Source organism: Lepus europaeus, chromosome 13 (genome assembly GCF_033115175.1).
Source record: "Lepus europaeus isolate LE1 chromosome 13, mLepTim1.pri, whole genome shotgun sequence".
In the NCBI taxonomy this organism is placed as follows: Eukaryota; Metazoa; Chordata; class Mammalia; order Lagomorpha; family Leporidae; genus Lepus; species Lepus europaeus.
In genome coordinates, this window is record NC_084839.1 from 57,291,947 (window position 1) to 57,316,931 (window position 24,985).

General features: G+C 39.4%; 1 protein-coding gene and 1 pseudogene across 3 annotated transcripts in view; both read right to left on the bottom strand.

Annotated features, from left to right (window-relative positions):
• The window catches only part of USP34 (ubiquitin specific peptidase 34), a 235,373-nt gene that overhangs the window by 58,653 nt on the left and 151,735 nt on the right, over positions 1–24,985 (bottom strand). For all 3 annotated transcript variants that reach the window (XM_062209502.1, XM_062209503.1, XM_062209501.1), the window contains 8 exons: positions 14,403–14,586; positions 13,857–14,017; positions 8,877–8,942; positions 5,269–5,415; positions 5,124–5,180; positions 4,933–5,010; positions 4,110–4,204; positions 257–429 (listed from right to left, as the gene is read on the bottom strand). In XM_062209502.1, the coding sequence (XP_062065486.1) occupies positions 257–429; positions 4,110–4,204; positions 4,933–5,010; positions 5,124–5,180; positions 5,269–5,415; positions 8,877–8,942; positions 13,857–14,017; positions 14,403–14,586 (961 nt within the window). The remainder of the gene's footprint in view (positions 1–256; positions 430–4,109; positions 4,205–4,932; positions 5,011–5,123; positions 5,181–5,268; positions 5,416–8,876; positions 8,943–13,856; positions 14,018–14,402; positions 14,587–24,985) is intronic.
• Positions 5,434–8,865, bottom strand: LOC133772694 (rab GTPase-activating protein 1-like; annotated as a pseudogene).

Genomic DNA, 24,985 nt, shown 5'->3' on the forward strand with positions numbered 1-24,985 from the left:
TATTTTAGAATAACCTTTCCCAAATAGTCACCTAATCATGTTGTCTCCCCATTTAAAAATCTTCAAATGCTTACATATTTGTGGAGGATTAACCTATTCCGTCACAGCGCCCATCCCTATGACACATTGCTTTTACAAAATTCTCCTTTCTAAGATTCAGCGTAGCTTTGTTAACTGCGAAGTTGAGGGAACTTTAAGACCTTGTTATGGAGACTTTAAGAATAACCACAGATAAGGGGAAGAGATAGAAAATTACCTTCTTTCCTGTCACTCTTTCCCATAAGAAAATCTTCTGTGTACGGTGTCATATCCAAACGTAATGGGAAGGAAAAGTGTGTATTCACTTTTTCTTTCATCATTGTGACCATATTAAATGTATACCTCATAGTATTGAAACTGAGAATGCGAGGCAATTTCTTAAAACATGCCCTGAAAGGCAAAAAAAAAATTAAAAAATTGTCTTTAACTCTTTCTTCTACTTTTATTTACATTATACCTATTTCAATAATCGACTTAACTTTTATTCTAAATCGATAACTTTTATTAACATGACTTTTTCTATTCTTAATGGGCTTTCTTATTAAAAATTAGTTTTTAATTGGACTGTAGTCAGTTATGACAAAGACATGCAAAGAGTGCTACAGAGGCACAAAAAGGAGAACATTACATATTGGATCCAAGGAGGGCTTTGGTTCAGTGTTTAAATTTCGTCTTTAAATAACATATCAAACTATTTGTAAGTACTTTCAATATTATTTATTTTTGTTAACTAGAAATGCAAAGTCTGGCTGTATCAGTTGCCAGATAAATGACCCTAAAGAATTTATTTAATCTCTTTGAGCTTAATTCCTGATTTGTAAAATGGACATTGAAGTTCTTACTTCACTATATTTGAAACACTGCCAAGCAAACAGATATCATTCTCTAAGTGCCACCTCACGTTACTCCTTGCAACAGTAGCAACAACAATCAACTGGTCATCTAAATCTTATCATAACATACTGCAAGTTAAAAATGAAAAAAGTTGTTTAAACAAAATACATATAATCTTAGGTTTACAAAAATGTGAATTTCAAGGAACAGTTCCTCACTGTACATGGAAATTAAAAGAGGGTATGTTTAAATCAAGAGCTTAGTTTAAAAAAAAAAAAAACAAATGTGTATAATGGTAAAGCATGAACTTTATCCTCAGAGTTTTGAGGAGCAATGAAAGAACTTATGGTAGTGAAAAAGCACGCACTGTGCCAGAGGATAAGAGAGAAACAAATCTGTCCAGACTTCATGACAAAGTCTGAGATATAAGTAAGACAGCAAAGCATTCTGAATCAAGTTAAGATATTTGGAAATCAATGTCAGTATAAACTGTTTTGGAGGCAGATGAAATTACTAAGAATAATTAGGTTGAGAAAACAGAAATCTGAAGAACATGATCCTGTTGAGGATAATACCTACTTTGTTTACTTCTTCAATCAGCCCACTTCTGTTTTATTACAGGCATATGAAAGTACACAGAGAGAGCACTAAGGACAGAATAGGTACTTTGCCTGGGAGAAATCAGGCAGATATTTTAGAAAAACAGCAAAATCCTAACAGTCTAAAGAAAGGAATGTTTAAAGATGCAGGGGATTTTTAAAAAGTATAGATTTGTTAAATAATTTATGCTCACCAGAGATTCTCTAGAAACCTTGACTCATTCCTTTGATTATCTGTTATACACATAATATTCTTCTATAGTAGCTAACTTTTGACTGGATCTACTTTTAATTCTTAATGCCTTTTTAATAACTGTAAAGTTATTCTTTCATTTGATTATGTCTATCTACAGTTTATATCTTTCAATGACTTAATTAAGATCAAGCAAAAGAAAAGCATTCCTTTCAAATGCACAGCTTCTCAGAAAGCAGTTTTAGTATCTTATTGTGTCATGAGTTTTCATTGTCTGCCTTCAACATGCTCAGGTCTCTTTTATCTAGAAAAAACCTTCGATCCCAAAGCTTTTTCTACCTTCCATATTCTTTGCTCCCTTCAAAATTACCATTATTCTATAACAAATTCAAGTCTATACTCAATGCATGCACCCTTACAACTCAATCCACTCCTTTAACATGAAAAAACATTCCACAAATTAGCTTGTTGAAAAAGCCCATGCTTTTATTCACCTGAAATTGTCTTTCACCTCTGCAAGCTACATCAACTGAATATACTCTTGAGATTCTCTCTCCAATTTCGGGCTTACAATCCTACCCTGATTTTCTTTCTTTTTGCTTTTCTTCTGTCACCTTTTCCTCTGAGTTTTAAAGAGCTTAGGCTTTTGCAATAGTTCTATCCCTGTCAGGAAGATATTCTGATGGCTTCAATCAATTATTCAGTTAATCCCAAAATCAGAGGTCAATCATTGTATGTTAGAACTTTCTACTTCACGCAGGCAGCCCTTACCATGGATTGCTTGTGCAAACAGGTTATTTCTATTCTCTGCTTTTGTTCTTAAGTTACTCACTACATGCACTTGTCTCTAAATCCAATTTCTACTTGTCATTCAATGTTTATCCATAGAATTGAAATCCTTACTCATGTCTTCAGTCCCATGCCTCCCAGATATCTTATGGGTCTTAAGAGCCTCTCACTAGCGAGATTAAGAGGAGGGTGTTTTTGTTTGCAGGTAGACTCCACTGAGTGCACACAGAGTGGTAAACAACCAGAAGAACTTTGGTACACATGTGGTAAGTTACAAGGACACAAAAAAATTCAAGAAAAAAATGTAAGGCTGCCTGAAAGTATACTGGAAAGCTTTGTATCGACCATTCTACTGGTTTTTATATCAATCTACAGAATTCTTTTTTCTTCATAAGGATACTGTCTGAAAAGAGAATGAATATTTCAGAGATTAAGACTGAAAAAAATAACAAAGTAAATGTAAATCGTAACAAAATAAAAATAGGGGCTGGCACTGTGGTATGATGGGTTAAGTTGCTGCCAGAGACGCTGGCATCCAACATGGGTGCTGATTCAAGTCCCCACTGCTTCAATTCTGATCCAGCTCCCTGCTAATGTGCCTGGGAAAGAAGTATATGGGGCCCTTGTGCCTAAGTGGGAGATCTGGAAGAAAACTCGTGGCTCCTGGCTTCGACCTGGTCCAGTCCCAGCAATTGCAGCCATTTGGGAAGTGAACCCCCTGCAAACTCTGACTTATAAATAAATAAAATTTTTAAAAAATAAATTTTTAAAAATGAAAAAAACTATTATAAAATGTTTGCTAAGCATTAGTAAAGCTAATAAGGCAATTTTACTTGAAGATAGCTTAACTATTATTATTCAATAAATTCTCTGAAATATTTAAATTTTCAATCAATCTGCCAAACCACAAACAACCAAAACCAACATCAGTATACACAGTGGAAGGCAAAGAAGAACTACCTTGAACATAATATCAAAAAACATGTCACCTCAACACCCTTCCATCAATATTTAACTACGTTCCAAATCCTAGATCTCTTTCTGAATAGTCAAATATCTGGAGTATTCTTCTACCCAGATGCCTTAGAAAGAACTCAAATTCAGCTGGTTTAACATTTGTATTCTTTTTGCATTCTATTTGTATTCTTTATCTTAAGAACCAGTACTGGCAAAATTTCATTATCCTTTCTGTGCCTCTAAGTCTCCATCTGTAAACCAGGGATGACAACATTATCTACTGCAAAGGAATATGCTATCAGAATTAATTTAATTAAATTCTGTAAGTTCTGAGTATTTATTAAGTAATTTTTATGTAAGAATTAGCTATCATTACCTGAAAACAGATCACGAAACCTTGATACTTGAAAATCAATACAGATGATAAAAATGACCAATATCCTTATCTTTCATGTTTCTACTCCTAAAAATCTAGACTTTAAGTTCCGTGATTCCCATTTTCTTTTTATCAAGTATACAATAAAATAAATCAATTCACTGAATAAGTGAAAAGCTACTTCATCAGACTGAGTTTCAAGCAGCTAATTTTACCTTAATCACATAATTTTCTTAAAAGCTTAATCTCAGTTTATCCTTATTCTTTGACTTACTGGGCTGATTTATCAAAATGATACAAATTATATCTTCCAAACGCATACCTTTTTTCAGCTCGTACTTTCTTTCCACAATGAGAACAAGTATACATGTTGTCACCCTCTAAAGTGTCCTTAATAGTAACTTCATCAAGAGATTCCTGTGTATAAAACCCATATTTAAAAGTTTCACATTACTGTTTACAGCATGAAACATTCAAAAGGCAGTAATCACAAGTTGGGAAGAATGCACATAGGAAAATAGATTTTTTTTAAAAGTGAATTCCTAACTTCAGTAAAAAATTGTTTTCCTTCACACTGAGAAAATACTTTATGAAATGCAATAGGGGCTGGTACAGTGGTGTAGTGGGTTAAACCGCCAACTGCAGCGCTGGCATCCCATATGGGCACTGGTTCGCATTCCAGCTGCTCTACTTCTGATCCAGCTCCCTGCTAACATGCCTGGGAATGTTTTGCAAGATGCGCCAAGAGCATGGGCCCCTGCACCTGTGCAGGAGAGCCAGAAGAGGCTCTTGGCTCCTGACTTCAGTCTGATTCAGCTCTAGCCACGGTGGCCATTTGGTAAGTGAACCAGTAGATGGAAGACCTCTCTGTCTCTCCCTTGCTCTCTATTTCTCTGCCTTTCAAATAAAATAAGTCTTAAAAAAATAAAGAAAAGAAACTCACTAAACTTTTAAAATGAGTAAGTAAGTAAATATTCACTGAGCAAAATTGAGCTTGGTGGCCTACCTTTAAATATTAGGTGAACAGCATATCAAGAAAAAGCTACATGAAAATATTAAAAAATTATTTCAGTATGAAAAAAATACCTGCTATGAAAAAAGGGTTGAAAGCATAAAGTCTAAAAACTATGCACACTTTTACTCACATAAATGTTCTTCATATCAGCGACCTGGCACCTCACAGTATAAAACTCTTCAGCAGTTTGACTAACGTGCTCACAATCCTGAACAACCAACAGTCAAAAATTAGTAAGTTATAAATAATGTAAATTATAAATAAATTTATAATAAACATATATTACAATTTCTAACAATCAAGAACAGGTATAATACTTACCAAGGACACAACATTGTTTGTAATTACACCTCCAAACAAGCTCTTGACAGTATTTTTCTTTAATGTAAAACAAACAAAAGTCAGAAATTAAAATGTAGGCAACTCTGCACAATTTCCAATGAAACTTAAGTATTCACACACTAACCAGTTCTGGAGACATTTCTTCAATTTTGGTAATCAAATCAGTAAAAAATTCTGTCATATCCTTCTGCTCTCCAGTATTCAGAGGCTGCTTATCCATGGTGTACGTCTTACAGAAAGGCCTAGGATTATATGCTTTGCATTCACTCTCCTATAAAGGTAAAAAAAAATAAAAAAAAAAAGACGCAGGGGTGGGGTGGGGGGTGATTCTGTCAAATAAAAATCTAAAAGTAACGACAAGATTCCTAAATGAATAACAAAAACAAAACAGGTAGCAAATTTACAAAAGTTGGAAAATGCTCTCTTCTATTTCATTTTTATTTGCTGTTCATAACATTTTCAATTTAATGGTTTTGGTACCAGATGTTTACGCTGACCTCATGTATCTTTTGTGTGTGTGTGCTTGATATACCTTCCTGATTTTTATTTTTATTTCCAAGTAAGTAAGTTTGTATTGTTAACATTTGCAACAGACATAGGTAAGTGTGAAACATCCTTGTGCCAGTCTTGCAACAGTTCACCTTCTAAAAGTCTTTGTGGATGTGATCATGCACAGCTAAAACAGTACTTTGCCATTTTTCTCTTTTTCTTATTTTTGAAAGTAGAAAGCCATTTTCTTTCTTTCCTTTTCCCTCTCCTTCTCTCTCAGATTCTTATGAAGATTCTCAGTATAAATGCAACAGCTTGTATCTATCCATTGGGTCTTCCTGCTGCAGCTGACTCTCTCCCATGGTCTGATACTCTTTCTCATATTTCTTCAGCTTCTTGGTTGGGACTTTAATATTGCAAGCTTGTTCCATCAATCTCCTTGCAATTTCCTCTGCCCTATATCTCTTCTGAAGCTGAACTCTGAAGAACTTCAAAATCAGCCTGCAAAAGGTCTTCCTTTGAGGTCTTTAGGAGAGCCAGGGCTATATGAAAGATGATATTCAAAGCCTCACAGAGCAACAGGTCAATGTTGTGGAACACCATGCAGAGCAGGAACTGGCAGTGAAAAGGGTGAGAAACCACTGGAATGCATACATGTGAGCTTCCAGGTTCAGATCACAAAAATGGCTGTGCAGGTCTGGTAGCTGCTCCTGCATTAGTCTCTCCAACTGAGAGAATTTGCAATGAAGATTTTTAAAGCTGTTTTTGTAGAGGTCTTGTAAACCATAGTCATACATGATTTTCACCAAAACACAAAATGCTTATTCCTCTGGCATATGTAACAGCAATACAGCAGTAAAAAATGACTGTTCTTGATAGTACCCAATGTCTTCATCACACACAGAGTACGCCTTGCAGATTTTGTACAGCGATTCTTCGCCATCTCCTCCAGTATCTTTAAAGTAATCATGTGCAGGAAGCAGATGGTGAATATCTCAAGTAATGACACTCTCCTGGGCTGAGTCCTTCGTGATAAGAATTTGGTATCTATCCAGCATCATCTGGTTGTCAGGACAGTCAGCTAATAACTGCCACCCACCTATCTGCCCTTAATGCTTCGGGACACCACTCTTCACCAGAGTGGACAGCCCTTTTGGCCATACACCAAGGTTACTATGCCATCTTCCTAGCAATTCTCCCTAAATACAGGATCTTCTCAGGGCAATCCTTAGACACATCACCTGTTCCACCTGAGAGTTCATTATCACTCTCCTCATCCGCTTCATCCTCCTGGGGTAACACTGGTCCCCCTCCACTAGTATGAGCGACTGGCTATTCCTTGTCAGACTCTCACTGTAGACTTACCACCTCATATATTGCATCTCCAGCATTGGTATGGCTGTTCCCCTCAGACGAGCACCAGGAGCCAGCCATGTGGAGGAGCATGCAGGCCAGGAAGCATGGAGCGGGCGGCCCAAAGGCCACGCACCCTTGGAAGCACAGGGGCAGCAAGTGCCCGCATGGTTAAAGGCCAAAAAAAGCTCATCTACTTTTAAGTCTAAGAATTGCCAGGATGGAATAATTCAGATTTGTACTGTAAAGTATGAAACCTCTGCAGATAGTGTTTTTCCACAGAATGCTCTTTTAAGTTTCATTAAAAGTATTTTTTTAAATTTTTATTTGAAAGGCAGAGACAAAGAAATAACTCATCAGATAATTCATTACTCAAGTCAGTAATGCCAAGGCTGGGCCAGGCTGAAGCCAGGAACTCAGATCTTAATCTGGGCCCCCCATATAAGTGACTGGGAACCAAGTACTTGAGCCATCACTTACTACCCCCCAGGGTGTACATTAGCAGGAAGTTAGAATCAGTAGCAGAGCCAGGACTTGAACCCACATAGTCTGACACTGGACGCATGTGTCCCAAGCAGCACTTAAACCACTATATCAAATGCCTGCTCCTAGTTTTTTTAAATAGTAATTTAACAATTTTCTGTCACATCAAATGGTATATTCCAGCTCTGTAAAAAGGACATTAAACATAGAATCAAGGGATCACTAGGCAAATTTTTAAATTTTATTGGCAAGATCATTTACTGAGTACTTAGTATCAGAAGCTGAAAACCAGTAATAAGTGACATAATCCCTATCACCAAGATTATAAGACAGATAACTCCATAAAAGAGGCGGAAACAACAGAGGCATGGAGACTTGCAGACTTAGGTGAGGTTTGGAATCATCTCTTAGAGGAAATGAAAATGGAGCTGAAGGGTGACAACAGGAAGAGAATGAAGAAAAGTACTAAGAGAAGATTGAAGCAGGCAGGAAGAGCAACAGAACCAGCTGCACAAGTGGAAAAGCAGCAATGACAGGCTCCAAACGGCTTTATAGTATACAGGTGAAGCTCGATATGCTGAGGAGTAAGGGAGGAGGTTAAAGGGGACAGGCAACATCACAAAGGATATATACCACACTGATGAGCCTGAGTATCATTCTGTTTATAATGAGAAACCACCGGGTACTTTAATATTTTTTTAAAGATTTATTTATTTGAAAGACAGAGTAACAGAGACAAAGAGATAGAAAGAGATCTTCCATCTGCTGGTTTACTTCTCAAATGACTATAACAGGTGGGGCTAGGCCAAGCAGAAGCTGGGAGTCAAGAACTCCATCCAGGTCTCCCACAAAGCAGGGCCTCAAGTAGCAGAGCTGTCTTTGGCTGCTTTCCCAAGTATATTAGCAGGGATGAGAACTGGAAATTGAGCAGCTGGGACTCAAACCAAAGCCTGGAAATGGGATGCTGGAGTTGTAGGTGGTGGTTTAACCAGCAGTGCCTCAATGCTCATACTAAAACCATCCCTTTCCCCTGCCCTCCAGCCCACCCACTGAGGATTTTTAAACAGGGAAATAGTAAGATTTGCAATTTAACCTTTTTTAGGATTTTAAGTTGGAATTAAGAGAGACAAAGAGAAATGAGAAATCTTTAGCCACAAAAGCAAGTAACTCTGTAATGGGAAAAGGTTCCGAAACAAGGAATACTGTAAAGGACAAATTAACAGAAAGTAGGTAACAGAGAGATGTAACTGTTAAAAGTCATTAACAATAGAGAGGTGACAAAGTTAATACAAAAAGTGAGAGTTTATAGTCAGGACAAAATCAATACAGATGAATTTCATGTAACATTTTTAGCTTTTGTCATAGGATATATCTAATTAGTTTTCACCAAGTAATTCTTAAACATACCATTAAATAAGTGAACATTTTCTGAAGCTCCAGAAGAGTGGTTTTGTGCTTCATGTCTTCAGAATACTGGAAATCAAGAGAAAACTTTCTGTCAAAATACACTGATGGTATTAAATTAGACATCCTAGCAAATTCTTACAATATGCCTAAAAATGTATTTTCATTATTTTAGTTATATGTAAGAAAAACAATGATACATTTCATTCTTATTTTAGGATTATGGCACTAAAAACTAAAATACATTATATAACCAGGACACTGAAGATTAAAAAACAATGCTTTCTAGATAAATACACATTTGGTACAGTGCTGATTTACAAGAATGAAAAACATGTCAGGTAGGCAAGAAACTCTTTCCCACAAATAAATGCACACATTAAAAAAAGATACATTTAATTGAGGTAGGTGTTTGGCACAGTGGTTAAGTTGCCAGTTCAGAGGCCCACATCCAGTATCAGTACCTGCTGTGCTCATATTCAGCTTCCTGATAACACGTACCCTGGGAGGCAGCTGATAGGCAGTTATGTCCCTGCCACTCTGTGGGAAATCCAGATTGAGTTCCAGGCTCCTGGTTTTTGCCTGGCCCAGACTAAGCTGCTGTAGGTATTTGAGGGAATAAACCCGAGGATAAAGATCGCTGTTGTTCTGCCTTTCGAACCAATAGCATCTTTTCCTGAAATAGTGTTATCTTTCACGCTAAGAGGAAGAATACTAGGCAAGATCTCTGAAAACTACCTAAATTTGAAATGTCAGTAACTGAACTTCAGCAATCTGGCTAGACTCACTGACCAGAGACTTAATTCTAAACACCAGGTTTCTAGCAAAGATCCATACTCAGGCCATACTATCTAGATATACAGTGTCATTAAAGTATTAGAAGAGACCTAGGAGCCAGCTTTGTGGCATGGTGGGCTAAGATGCTGCCTTGGATGCTGGCATCCCATAAGCACTGGTTTGAGTCCTGCCTGTTACATTTCCAATTCAGCTCCTTGATAACACACCTGGGAAAGCAGAAGGTAGCCTGAGTGCTTGGGCCCCTGCCACCTATGTGAGAGACGGAGATGGAGTTCCAGGCTCCTGGCTCTGGCCTGGCCCAGCCCTGGCTACTATGGCCATTTTAGGAGTGAACCAGCAGATGGAAGATCTCTGTGTACTTCTGCCTTTCAAATAAAAGATTTATTTTATTTATTTGAGAGGCAGAGAGAGAGAGAATCTTCTATCTGCTGGTTCACTACCCAAACGGCTGCATGGCTAGGGCTGGACTGGGCCAAAGCTGGAAACCAGGAGCTTCCTCTGGGTCTCCCACATGGGTGCAGGGACCAAAGCACTTGGGCCATCTTTTACCAGTTCCCAGGTGTATTAGCAGGGAGCTGGATGGGAAATGGACTTGAACCGTGCACAAATGGGATGCCAGTGTTGCAGGCAGCAGCTTTACCTGCTATGCCACAATGCTGGCCCCCAAAAATAAGTCTTGGGGGAAAAAAAGAGAAAGAGGGAAAGGGAGGGGGGGGGGGGAGAGGGAGAGGGAGATGGGGGCTGGTGCTATGCCATAGAAGCTTAAGCCTCCACCTTCAGTGCCGATATCCCATATGGGCACGGGTTCCAGTCCCAGCTACTTCACTTCCAATCCAGCTCCCTGCTAATATGTCCAGGAAAGCAACAGAAGAAGGCCCAAGTACTTGGGCCCCTGCACCCACATGGGAGATCTGGAGGAAGTTCCTGGCTCTGGCTTGGCCCAGCTCTAGCAGTTGTGGTCATCTGGGGAGTAAACCAGCAGACGGAAGATTCTCTCTCACTTTCTCCTTCTATCTCTGCCTTTCAAATAAATAAATAAATCTTTAAAAAGAGACTGACAAAGGTGTTAGCCCTATTATAAATTACTGTTACACATCTGAATGACTGGTAGTTCCATGGAATAATAAATCTCTAATAAGCCAGCTTTGCTAGGCTCTGCTGGTTAGAAGCTTATACTCCAACTGAAGACATAAGAACTAAAATAGGCCGGCGCCGCGGCTCACTAGGCTAATCCTCCGCCTTGCGGCGCCGGCACACCGGGTTCTAGTCCCGGTCGGGGCACCGATCCTGTCCCGGTTGCCCCTCTTCCAGGCCAGCTCTCTGCTGTGGCCCGGGAGTGCAGTGGAGGATGGCCCAAGTGCTTGGGCCCTGCACCCCATGGGAGACCAGGAGAAGCACCTGGCTCCTGCCATCGGATCAGCGCAGTGCGCTGGCCGCAGCGCGCTACCGCGGCGGCCATTGGAGGGTGAACCAACGGCAAAAGAAAGACCTTTCTCTCTGTCTCTCTCTCACTATCCACTCTGCCTGTCAAAAAAAAAAAAAAAAAAAAAAGAACTAAAATAGAGATCTGCACAGAGTATAGTTGCCACAAATTTGCTAATATTCAAAGAAATGCTAAAAGTAACTACTAAATGTTCCTGGCTCATGAGAGGCTCAATTTCCCATGAGACTATTCAAGAATACTCATATGACAATTTTTAAACATATAACATGTGATATAGGCAAGTGTTAATTCAGAATATAAAATATATAAAGCATTAGTAAGCTAAGAAAAGAAGTGCACAAATTCTTTAAAATCAAGCAGAAACAAGGAAAATTAATGTGCAATTTTGAATAATATGAAAATTAAAAATGTGTTTTCACTACTAAAAAGAAGCCTTGTGCATTGCTGTTAGGAACATAAAATGGTATAGCCCTTGTGGAAAATGTATGATAGCTCCCCAAAACACTAAACACAGAACTATGGTATAATCCAGCAACTCCACTTCTAAGTACAAATGCAAAAGCAGTGAAAGCGAAACTTCAGTATATTTATATGCACGTTTATAACAGTACTATCCACAACAGCTGTAAGTGACCCAGTGTTCATGAACAAACAAACAGAGAAATAAAACATGCTGTAGCTGAAGGAATCTCAAGAAGTATGTGGAAAATCAAAGTAACAGATAAATTTAATTCTGGTATTAAAAAAATGAAATGAATTCATACAAAAAATCTTTTATAAGTTCATAAAAATGAATATTATGAAAAAACTATGTGTCTATGGCCATACCACCCTAAACACAACTGACCTGCTCTGAAAAAATTATGCATAAAAAAAAGAAAAAAAAAACTATGCATAGATTTCAAAAACTTTATATCAAAATAAACTTACATTTTTAAAGATTTATTTATTTATTTGAAAGACAGAGTTAACAGAGGAGAGACAGAGAAAGAGGTCTTCTATTGGCTGGTTTGCTCCCCCAAAGGCCAGAGCTGGGCTGATGTGAAGCCAGTAGCCAGCAGATTCTTCCAGATCTCCTACAATGGTGCAGGAGCCCAAGGACTTGGGCCATTCTCATTGCTTTACCAGGTGCAGGGAGCTGGACTGGAAGCAGAGCAGCCGACACCCATGTGGGATGCCAGCGCCACAGTATAATAGGCTTAACCTATTACACTGGCCCCTATGCTTACATTTTAATTTCATTTTTCCTTCAAACATTTAGAAGTACTCTCTTATATACAATAAATATTCAGCCTGAAAAAAAATTCTGATACATGCTACAGTGTAGGTAAACCTTAAGACATTATGCTATATGAAATACACCACTCATAAAAGGATTAATACTCTGATTCTATTAAGATGAGATACCTAGAGTAGTAAAATTCAAAGAAATGGTAAGCAGAATGGTAGTGGCAAGAGACTGTGGAGAGGGGTAATGGGAAGTTAAGTGTTTAATGAGTACAGAGGTTCAGCTGCAGATTGAAACGTAAGTTGATGGTTCTAAAGCAATGTGAATGTATTTAATGTCACTTAAATATAACCATAAAGATAGTTAAAATGGCATATTTTATGCTGTGTATATATTACCACAATTATTGAATACAGATAGCTTTCTGTCAACATCAGAAAATAAAAATCTGTCAAGATTTTTCATGTAAAGAATCAAGTGCCCTCAAATCATATAATTCTATTCCTTAAGGATTTTCCATGTTGATCTAAGTCTGAATTTAGTTTTTCACCAAAAATATCATTTGTGAGACTATCTCTCAATTAGCCCATCTGAATGTTCTTTCTATGGATACTAATTCCTGCTGGTACTACTACTATCTCAAAGGTGGTCATTAATATAAGAAAGAGAGAGAAATCAAGAAGTATGACCGTCATTGCTATCCAGAAAGAAAATCACTGAAAACATATTTTTTTGATAGCTACTGGTTTTATAAAACTATGCAGATAGGTTCACCATGGTTAGTCAAAAGATATTCCTTTAAATTAAATGAACCAATTACTGAACTACCTTTTTCATCAATCTACAGAGTTAATAAATCTAAAAATATCAATATAACTAAAAACAAAATTCACAAACCCACTAGAGCACACTGTAAATTGGAGACTTTGAAGAGTAATTTAAACACATTAGAAGATTGAATGACAGTATAGAAAGCATTAGTACTTTGTTAGGAAAAAAAATGCCAGGACATAAAAAGACACTATTGAGGAAAGTCAAAATCAGTACAAGCATAAATGCAGTTCACCAAGAAGGTATAAAACCAGTGCAGAGGGCAAACTGCAAAACAATCCATGCAAACAAAGATTAACCAAAGAAGAGGTAAACAAAAATAATATGGCACAGAGGTTACCCAATCTAGGTCCACAATCTCATTTACTGTGGGATATATAAAAAAGAAAGAAGCTCTGTGATTCCAGGTATAACTTTACTTTTACCTTTTGCTGACTTTTCTTATTATTAAAATCCACATTTATTTTTACTGAAATAAGTTCATTATATACAGTACTATGAGTAATCTACTAAAATGTAAAAGCAATTCAAATACATGTTAGCTAGCTTTGTAATCAGTGTTTCCTCTTTTATTCATCATTTCTTTTCGCAGGCAATAGTTTACACAAGATATAATCAAGGTCTATAAAGAAAATTTTAAAATTTGTTTTCACAATTTTGGTTTTGAAGTGAAGATAAATACCTTTGCAGTGAAGACAGCCTGTCTTGCCTCAGGTATCATATAAAGTTGCTGTATTGTGGAAGCCAAGTAACAAGTAGCTCCAAGGTTGGTCAGGCCAACAAACCTACATTCTGCACGGACATCTTCATGAGGCCAGTAGTCCCACTTATAAGGTGCATGGGCTGCTGAAGAAAGAGGGAGGAAAGATGACCCCCCCAAAAAAAAAACTATTAGATAATGTACTTTTGCTTTTATTAACAGCCAGTACTGCCATTAGTTGTCTAGATAATATATACAGAAAACTATATACGATCAATTTTCAAATTAGGTATAAGAATGCATACAATTAATTTCCTAAAAATTCAAAGAACCATCCAAACTTAATTTCACTTAGCACTAAATTATCTAAAAATTACCAAAGTATTTAAAATACTTATTAAAAAGTCCTTTCAGCTGGATTTAAAAAAAAAAAAAAATCAGTGTTTTTTTTTTTTTTTAATTTGAATAAAATCCAGCCAAAAAAAGTTCATAATATGAAAGTGTCTGAAGAAAGAAAAGACTGCTTACACTGCATATGCTGGGCCATAACCCAGTTATGTATTAGCCTGTAGTTTTCAACTGACCCCTTCACCATCTCTACTAACAAATCATAAGCAGCAGCTCTTGAAGAATGTGACTTGCACTTTGGCTGTTGTCGATCTTTCAGACTAGGCAACAGAAACAGCAGATTGAAGATATCTCTCAAAAACTCCTGAGGGAAGGGGAAAAAAACACAAAAATTAATTATGTTACTTCAACTTGAATATTATATTCCAAATACAAAAAATAACTTCAACAGAGTAAACTAGATTATATGCAAAACTACAATTTACTAAAATCATTAAAAAACTTAACAGCAGGGATGATATTGTGGCCCAGCAGATAAAGCCACCACCTGCGACAGAAGCATCCCACATGGGTATCAGTTTGAGTCTTGGCATTCTACTTCTGATGCAGCTCCCTGCTAATGCACCTGGGAAAGCAGCAAAAGATGGCCCAAGTGCTTGGAGCCCTGTGCCCATTTGGGAGACCCAGAAGAAGCTCCTGGATTCAGCTTGGAGCATCTCTGGTTTTTGTGGCCATTTAGAGCATGAACCAGCAGATGGAAGATCTCTCTTTGTCTGTGTGTCTCTCTCTAAAGCTCTGCCTTTCAGATAATAAATCGTAAAGACAAACAAAAACAAAAACAAAAAACCTTAACAGTGACATCTAGAGAAAGTGAGTGGCTAGGGATTACCTTTAATTCTTTCCCTCTTAATATCCAACAGTTCATTGTTACAGATTATCCACATATAAATATATATTTTCCACTGTTAAGTGACCAAAGATTTTATTAAGGCTTCAAAATCCTCATCTTAACTCCAGTACATCCTATAAAATGTCTCTGTATTTACTTTTCTCCTGATTTCACTCTACTAACTTGCACTAAAGCAGCAAAAGAAGCAATGTTCTCATACTGAACACTTACTAAGTGCCAGGAAGTGTTAAAAGGCTCTTGAATAAAATGCAGTAGAGTCTGAGAATTTGCCAGTCATTTATCATAGAGTTAAGAGATGCCAGATCAGGAAGACACTAAGCTCTTAACATCTTTACTACTGATGTTCAGTCTGAAATAGGTTTATCATACAACTTTAATATTTTAAGGGTATCAACCTCCAGATCTTCATTTTAAATATACTCTTCCATCAAATCACTCTGCCTAAGAAAGCGGGTGCAGGGTTATCTTGTGCTACTTGCTCTTCCTTAATTGGCATTTCTTATTGGATTTTTTACCATTTCCCTACACAACCCAAAAATTATGATACAGTGCCATGAAGTATAAATAAATCTCCTGGGGTGACGTGCAGAATAAAGAACAGACAATAAGAAAGAAACTTCCTTACCTTTAAAAAGGCTGGACTGTAAGGCTGGTCCGTGGCTACATTGTGGGAACTTAACTGCTAAACAGTTCCCTACCCTGGCATAAATCTTCCCCACAGTGATAAAAATGGCTCACTGCACCTAAGTATATGTATATATATGTACATACATATATATATGTATATATAAGTATATGTATATATATATATATATGTATATATAAGTATATGCTGAACGCCTGTTTCCTCTAAAGCTTGGAGCTTCGGAGACTGTGGTCAGTTATGCAACATCATATGCCTACATAACACAAACCATGAAAAAAATCCACACTACTAGACTCAAGGCTGCTCCCTTTGTAGGTACTACTTCACAAATGTGGCCACACTCATGGCTAGGGAAATTAATCATGTCCTGTGCATCTTTGAAATCTCTTTGGAAACCTGAAGCTAGCTCTCCAGACTTTGTCCCATACATCTTTTTTTCTTGATTTTCCTTTGAGTCATTTTGCTTTCATAAATCTTAGCCATGAATACAACTATAAGGTAAGCCTGTTAGTCCTAGTAAATCATCAAAACTGGAGGTAGTCTTGGAAACTCAAGACACAAAGACACACACACACACATACAAAAAGATAACTAAGTATTTTTCCTCTTCCATGTTACCAGTATTAAAGAATGTGTATAATTTTGAGTTTGCAAATAAAACTATATTCAGTCAAGAAATCTGGAAAATTAAAGGGTATATTTCATATAGGTGACCCATTGATAACATTATTTTAGAATTCAGAAATAAAATTACTTCCATGCAAACACAAAACAACGCATTTACTTGAAAAGGAAAATAAAGCCAAACTCATTCAAATATAAAGAATGAAATGGCTACTAACTTAAAAATGAACTATCTTTGACAAGCAGTTTAGATCTAGAAACTAAATGAATTCAACACCTGTAACTTCAGTGTTTTGATGAAAATATATTTATAGCCTGTGATAAAAACATTTTACTAGGAATACTAAGTTGGTAAGAGCATACTAAAATGAACAATGAGTTTGTTTACCATTGTAGTTCATCAGGAAAGCAGCTGTCTCTTAAGAATAATACATATATGAGCTAACGAAGAGGTGTAACAGATTAAGACACCTCCTGCAACACTGGCATCACCTATGGGCGCCAGTTCATGTTCCAGCTACTCTGCTCCTAATCCAGTTCCATACTAATGTACCTGGAAAACCAGCATAAGATGGCTAAAGGACATGGGCCCCTGTCCTTGCTGTGGGAAACCTGGACCAAGCTGCTAGTTTCTGGCTTTGGCCTGGCCCAGTCCCAGCTGTCACAACCATTTGGAGAGTGAATCAGCAGATGGCAGACCTCTCTGACTCTTAACTCTAAGTCTGTCTTTGAAATAATTGAATCCCTAAAAAAAAAACTGTATATAAACATAACCACTTGATAAATCATGTTAAAATCATTTGAAACTAAAAAATACAATGTGCTCAAACTGCTGCTGAGAGAAAATTAATTTTTTTTTTTTAACAGGCAGAGTGGATAGTGAGAGAGAGAGACAGAGAGAAAGGTCTTCCTTTTACCATTGGTTCACCCTCCAATGGCCACTGCGGCCGGCGCATCTTGCTGATCCGAAGCCAGGAGCCAGGTGCTTCTCCTAGTCTCCCATACGGGTGCAGGGCCCAAGGACTTGGGCCATCCTCCACTGCCTTCCCGGGCCATAGCAGAGTGCTGGCCTGGAAAAGGGGCAACCGGGATAGAATCCAGCACCCAGACCGAGACTAGAACCCGGTGTGCCGGCACCGCAAGGCAGAGGATTAGCCTGTTAAGCCACGGCGCCGGCCAAAATTAAAAATTTTTTAATGATAGGTCACAGTACTATTTTTTGACATGTAATTATAAAGAAGTTCAAAGAACTAAAAAGCATTCTTGAATGGAAGGTGCTTTGTTTATGATGGTTATAGAGGTTAGGAAACATAAGACTAAACACCTTGACTGATGGGAGTTCACTTTTAAGTTTATAGATGGCACCTTCTCTGTGTCCTCTTGTCATCCAAGGAGTGAGGGTCTGGCTCTCTATAGAACTCTTAAAGGGCATGAAACTATAAATACCTCCCAAAGGCCAAAGAAGAGCTCTGACCAGACAACAAACATGCTAATAACTTAATCCTGTATATATATGTATATTTTTTTTTATTTGAAAGACAGAGTTAGAGAGAGAGGTAGAGACAGATAGAGGGGTCTTCCATCCACTGGTTCATTCCCCCAAATACCCATAACAAGCACAGCTGCACTGACCCAAAGCCAGGAGCCAGGAACTTAATCCGGGTCTCCCACATAGGAGAGAAGTAGGGACCCAATCACTTGGGCCATCCTCTACTGCTTTCCCAGGCCATACCAGAGAGCTGGATCGGAAGAGGAGCAGCTGGGACTCGAACCCGTGCCCATTTGGGATGCCGGCACTTCAGGCCAGGGCTTTAACCCACTGCGCCACAGCACCAGTCCCAATCCTGTATTTTTTATAACTTCTGTAACTTGAGAAAACAAAACTGTGTCCATTCCGATTTGTAAATGTTATATAAACAAGGTTTCTCAGAATTCAAATCAATACAAACAAGGCAAGAAGAGAATTAATGAACAATGTCTCTTAGCTTAATAAGTAAGAGTCACCCAAAATGATGTAAGACAAATCCTTCTCATAAATGCATACATTTTCAATGGTTTCATTTTAATATTTCATACTAATTTGGCAAACTCCGAAGTATCTTTTTTTTTTTTTTAAGAGTTAGTGAAAAAGGTCTTCCCTCCGTTGGTTCACTCCCCAAATGGCCGCCACAGCTGGAGCCATGCCGATCCGAAGCCAGGAGCCAGGTGCTTCCTCTCGGTGCTTCCCATGAGCAGGGGCCATCCTCCACTGCCCTCCTGGGCCACAGCAGAGAGCTGGATTGGAAGAGGAGCAACTGGGACTAGAACCCGGCACCCAGATGAGATACCGGCGCTACAGGTGGAAGACTAACCAAGTGAGCCATGGTGCCAGCCCCAAAACCAAAATCTTTATGGTGCTTTGAATGCTCTGTCCAAATAATCAATGTAACCATAACTAAATACAAGAAATTTAAGACAATATCATGTGACCACAGTAAAGAATATTTTATAAATTTATATATTTTTATTGCACAGAAATTCAAGTGCAAAATAAAAAAAGTTTAAGAAAAATACATTTCAATAATATGCTGTGAAAGAGTCAAAAAGAAATATTATAAAGGTATTAAGACAATGCAGCAGAGGTTGGTGCTGTGGCTTAGTGGGTCAAGCCACTGCCTGCAGTGCCTGCATCCCATATGGGTGCCGTTTCCAGACCTGGCTGCTCCACTTCCAATCCAGCTTTCTGTTATGGCCAGAAAAAGCAGTGGAAGATGGCCCAAACCCTTGGGCCTCTGCACCTGCATGGGAGACCTGGAAGAAGCTCCTGGCTTCGGATCAGCCCAGCTCCAACCGTTGCAGCCAATAGGGAAGTGAACCAGCGGATTGAAGTCCTCTTTCTCTCTCTGTCTCTACTTCTCCCTCTGTAACTCTGACTTTAAAATAAATAAACAACTCTTAAAGAAAAAAAAAAAAAGACAATGTAGCAAAGTAAAATTTCAGGAAAAAGCGTTATATTTAAAATGATGGTGATAAGCGGCTGGTACTTGGCCTAGTGGATAAAGCTGCCGCCTGCAATGCTGTCATCCCATATGGGCACCGGTTCAACTTCCAGCTGCTCTACTTCTGATCCAGCTCTCTGCTAACGCACCTTAGAAAGCAGCAGAGGATGGCCCAAGTGATTGGGTCCCTACTTCTCTCCTACGTGGGAGACCCAGATGAAGTTGCTGGCTCCTAGCATCAGCCTGATGCAGCACTGACAGTTGCAGCCACTTGAGAAATGAATCAGTGGATGAATATTTCTCTCTTTCTGTCTCCCTCTCCCACTGTGTAACTCTGCCTTTCAAATAAAGTAAATCTTTGAGAAAAAAAAAAAAAAAAAAGAGAGAAAAGAAAATGACAGTGACAAATAAAAAGTTGTGACAGCACTTAGATTTCATTAGCAACATAATTTTGCCTTTCAAAATAACAGTTTCAGGGGCCAGTGCTGTGGCGCAGTGGGTTAATGCCCTGGCCTGAAGCATCGGCATCCCATATGGGCGCCAGTTAGAGGCCCGGCTGCTCCACTTCCAACCTGGCTCTCTGCTATGGCCTGGGAAAGCAGAAGAAGATGGCCCAAGACCTTGGGCCCCTGCAACAACATGGGAGAGCCACAGGAAGCTCCTGACTCCTGGCTTCAGATCAGTGCAGCTCCAACCGTTGCAGCCAATTGGGGAGTGAACCATTGGATGGAAGACCTCTCTCTCTCTGACTCTCCTCTCTCTGTGTAATTCTGACTCGCAAATAAATAAATGAATCTTTAAAAAGTTCCCGAAACCCTGGATATATGTAATTTATAAATAAACTTCTGCCGGCGCAGTGGCTCACTAGGCTAATCCTCCGCCTTGCGGCGCCGGCACACCGGATTCTAGTCCCGGTCGGGGCGCCGGTTCTGTCCCGGCTGCCCCTCTTCCAGGCCAGCTCTCTGCTGTGGCCAGCGAGTGCAGTGGAGGATGGCCCAAGTGCTTGGGCCCTGCACCCCATGGGAGACCAGGATAGGCACCTGGCTCCTGCTATCGGATCAGCGCGGTGCACCGGCCGCAGCGCGCCAACCGCGGCGGCCATTGGAGGGTGAACCAATGGCAAAGGAAGACCTTTCTCTCCGTCTCTCTCTCTCTCACTGTCCACTCTGCCTGTCAAAATAAATAAATAAATAAATAAAAAATTAAAAAATAGTTAAACTTGAAAAATTTAGAAATTTAAAATGGAGTGGGGCAGTTAAGCTGCAGCCTGCAAAACTGTCATTCCACATGATTACTGGGTTGAGTCCCAGTTGCTCCACTTCCAATCCAGTTCCTTTCTAATGCACTTGAGAAATGAGCACAAGATGGCCAGGGTATTTCAGCTCCTGCCACATATACTCAAGACCCGGATGATGCAGCCATTTGGGGAGTGTACCAGCAGACAGAAGATCTCTTTCTCTCTCTCTCCCTAAATAAATAAATCTAGGGAAAAAAAATCCATGAAAAGATACCTAGATTAACAACAACCTGGAAGGAATCCGTAAACAATTCTAGTTCAAAGATGAAGGTACTCTATTGCTTTTTCATCTCCTACCACACTTATTTTGCTAAGGCACATTCCTGATATTATTTCATCAAAAAACTTACCAAAGTTTAACTATCACAATGTTTTTGGCCCCGAAAATTCATACACTAAAATCTAAGCACTAACATGATGGTATTGGTACCTGAAGCCTTTGGGAGGTAATTAGATCATGAGGGCTGTGCCTCAAGAATGAGATTAACGCCCATTAAAGACCTTAATCTTGTATTTCTCAACCTCTAAATTGTAAGAATATCTTTCCAGGGGCCAGCACTGTGGTGTAACAGGTAAAGCCACCACCTGCAGTGCCAGCAATCCCATATGGGTGCCAGTTCCAGTCCAGTATGCCCCTCTTCTGATCCAGCTCTCTGCTATGGCCTGCGAAAGCAGTAAAAGATGGCCCAAGTATTTGGGCCCCTGCACCTGCGTGGGAGACCTAGAGGAAGCTCCTGGCTTCGGATCGGCTCAGCTACAGCACTGTGGCCATCAAGGGAGTGAACCAGCAGATAGAAGACCTCTCTGTCTCTGTCTCCCTTTGTCTCTGTTTCTCTCTGCCTCTCAAATAAAATAATTAAATCTTTAAAAAAGAAAAATCTTTCTGTTCATAAGCTATCTAGTTTACAGCAGCCTAAACAAAGACAGTAATATTTTTACAAAGAAAAATAATTTCCGGTGCTCAACAGCTGGATTCATAGCTTCCCAAAATTACCTCCCGAATTTTCTCAAGCCAAATTCAATCACTCAATTTCCTGCACAAACTCAGTGCTTTCCTATGACTTAATTTCTACTCACATTCGTTCCTTAAATGTTAAGGTTTCCTTTACTTTTCCACCTAAGAAAACCTACCCATTACAAATGTAGTACCTTATTCAAAGTTTTTCCTAATCATGTCAGTGTAATCTCATCTTTAAAAATCCCTGAGGATATCTCTTAAATAGCTCTTATTTTCTCCTGTGAATTACAAATATCATGAGCAGCTATTATTTGTGAAGGTACATACAAATTGTGGAAATTTGTAGATAAAGCAGGTTCTCAATCATTACCTGCCCAACAGATGCACTACTCAATTTTCAGTTCAAGAATCAGGAACAGGTATTCATTCTAGTGGTTAACACTTCTTTGGTTCCATACTGGAGTACCTGGGTTCGATATCAGATTCCAGGTTCTTTTTTTTTTTTTTTTTTTCTTTTTTGACAGGCAGAGTGGACAGTGAGAGAGAGAGAGACAGAGAGAAAGCTCTTCCCTTCTGCCGCCGGTTCACCCTCCAATGGCCGCTGCGGCCGGCGCATCTCGCTGATCCGAAGCCAGGAGCCAGGTGCTTCTCCTGGTCTCCCATGCGGGTGCAGGGCCCAAGCACTTGGGCCATCCTCCACTGCCTTCCCGGGCCATAGCAGAGAGCTGGCCTGGAAGAGGGGCAACCGGGATAGAATCCGGCGCCCTGACTGGGACTAGAACCCGGTATGCCGGCGCAGCAAGGCGGAGGATTAGCCTGTTAAGCCACGGTGCCGAGATTCCAGGTTCTAAGTTCAGTTTCCTACTAGTGCATATCCTAGAAGGCAGTGATGATGGCTCTAATTACTGGTACCTGTCACCCATGTGGGAGACCTGGACTGAGTTCCTGACTCCTGGCTTTGGTTTGGCCCAGTGCCAGCCATTGCAGGCACGAGGAGGAACCAGTCAGCAGACAGCAGTATATGTGAACTCTCTCTCTGCCTCAAGGAAATAAAAGAAAATTTAAAATTGCAAAGTTTCAGATGTGGTACTTCAATCATCCATTCATTCAACATATCTGTTATTAGATAATAGGCAGGGTATTAAGGAACAGTGTCTATATTTTCAAAGGGGAAAAAGAAGAAATAAGGAACTGAGGAAGAAGCAGGGAAGAAAGAAGCAATAACAGTTGTGGTGAAGTTGGTGGCAGAGACTGTTACAAACCTATACAACCTAAAAAACTTACTATAAGGCTCTCTACAGAAAACTTCAGTGACTCATGCACTAAGGTAAATTCTAGAAGAAAAATTTTGAAAGTTCTATTTGAGTAGGTGCCAGCTTTGTGGATCAGATTAAACAACTGCCTGCAAAACCAGCATCCTTTATGAGCACCAGTTCAAGGCCCAGCTGTTCCCTATCAATGAACCTGGTATAGCAGCAGAGGATGGGCCAGGTCCTGGGGCCCCTCTACACGCATGGGAGACGTGAATAGAATTCCAGGCACTCAGCTCTTATCTGGTCCAGCCCTGGCCATTAAGGTCACTTCAGGAGTGAACCAGCAGATGAAAGCTCTCTCTCCCACTCTGTGACACTGCCTTTCAAGTCCCAACTGCTCCTTTTCCGATCCAGCTCTCTGCTATGGCCTGGGAAAGCAGTGGAAGATGGCCCAAGTGCTTGGGCCCCTGCACCCACATGGGAGACCAGGAAGAAACTCCTGGTTCCTGGCTTCGGATAGGCGCAGCTCCGGAAATTGCGGCCATCTGGGGAGTGAACCATCGGATGGAAGACCTCTCTCTGCCTCTCCTCTCTGTGTAACTCTGACTTACAAATAAATAAATAAGTCTTTAACAAAAATTAAAAAAAAAAAAATACTGAAGTGCTATTTGGAAGAATAAAAATTAAAAAATACATTTTTGAAAAAGAAATAAATAGGGGGCCGGCGCCATGGCACAGGTTAATCCTCCGCCTGCGGTGCCAGCATCCCATATTGGCACAGGTTCTAGTCCCAGCTGCTCCTCTGCCAGTCCAGCTCTCTGCTGTGGCCTGGGAAAGCAATGGAAGATGGCCCAAGTCCTTGGTCCCCTGCACCCACATGGGAGACCAGGAAGAAGCTCCCGGCTCCTGGCTTCGGACTGGCGCAGTACCGGCCATTGCGGCCATTTGGGGAGTGAACCAAGAGAAGGAAGACCTCTCTGTCTCTCCCTCTCATTGTCTGTAACTCTACCTCTCAAATAAATAAAATCTTAAAAAAAAAAAAAAAAGAAAGATTGGAAAGTTCTACTTTCCCAAGTTGCAACTAAGTTGTTATCTGAACTTCCCCCCAAAAAATCAGCATTACAGAGATAAAAGTCAAATTTCTCAAATAATTCAGTTTCAACAGGCATGATAAAGGTCTTAATCCTTAAATAAAAGGTAACCCAGAAGAACCTGATAATAACTCATCAGATGTTCTGTCTTCTCCTTGTGAGAAAAGTTAATTTTGAAATAACCAATTTAATTTTTGTTTTTGCTTTCTACACTGCTTTTCTGTCTATAAAACCAATATTCTCTGCACAGCTCATTAGAACACTTATTCTATTTTTTTGGAATGAAAAACTTTTACTTTTTGATTCTGAAATTGAAAATAAAGCTTATGTAGAGCTTTATTTTAAAAAAAAAAAACAACTGTTAAATGCCTCCAGCAGTATACACATTTAACCTTTCGAATTTAGTATGTCAAAAACCTAACTCTTGGATTTTGTCCTCTCTCCCACCCTCCTCTATTGTGTTTGTTCTATCTTGAGGTTTCCCTTTCTTAGTAACTGCCATGGTTATTCCTTACTTTTTCAGATTAATAGGTTTTATGTAGGCCTGGCACAGCAGGCAAAGCCACTGCCTGCATGGCCAGCATCCCATTCAGGTGCTATATTGAGTCCTGGCTGCTCCACTTCTGATCCAGCTCTCTGCTATGGCCTGGAAAAGCAGTACAAGATGGCCCAAGTCCTTGGGCCCCTGAACCTGCATGGGAGACCTGGAAGAAGCTCTTGGCTCCTGGTTTTGGATCATTCCAGCTCTGGCTGTTGTGACCATTTGAAGAGTGAACTAGCAGAGGAAGACCTCTCTCTCTCTCTCTTTCTGCTTCTGCCTCTCTGTAACTCCGCCTTTCAAATAAATAAATTAATCTTAAAAAAAAAAAAAAAAAGGAACCAATAAGTACTATATAAAAAGGACTATATATTAATTCCATTGTTTATGTCAGGATATTAATTAACAATACGGTATTAATTTGAAACATTCCATCTTATAGAAATACTACCAGCAAAGCAGTGATTT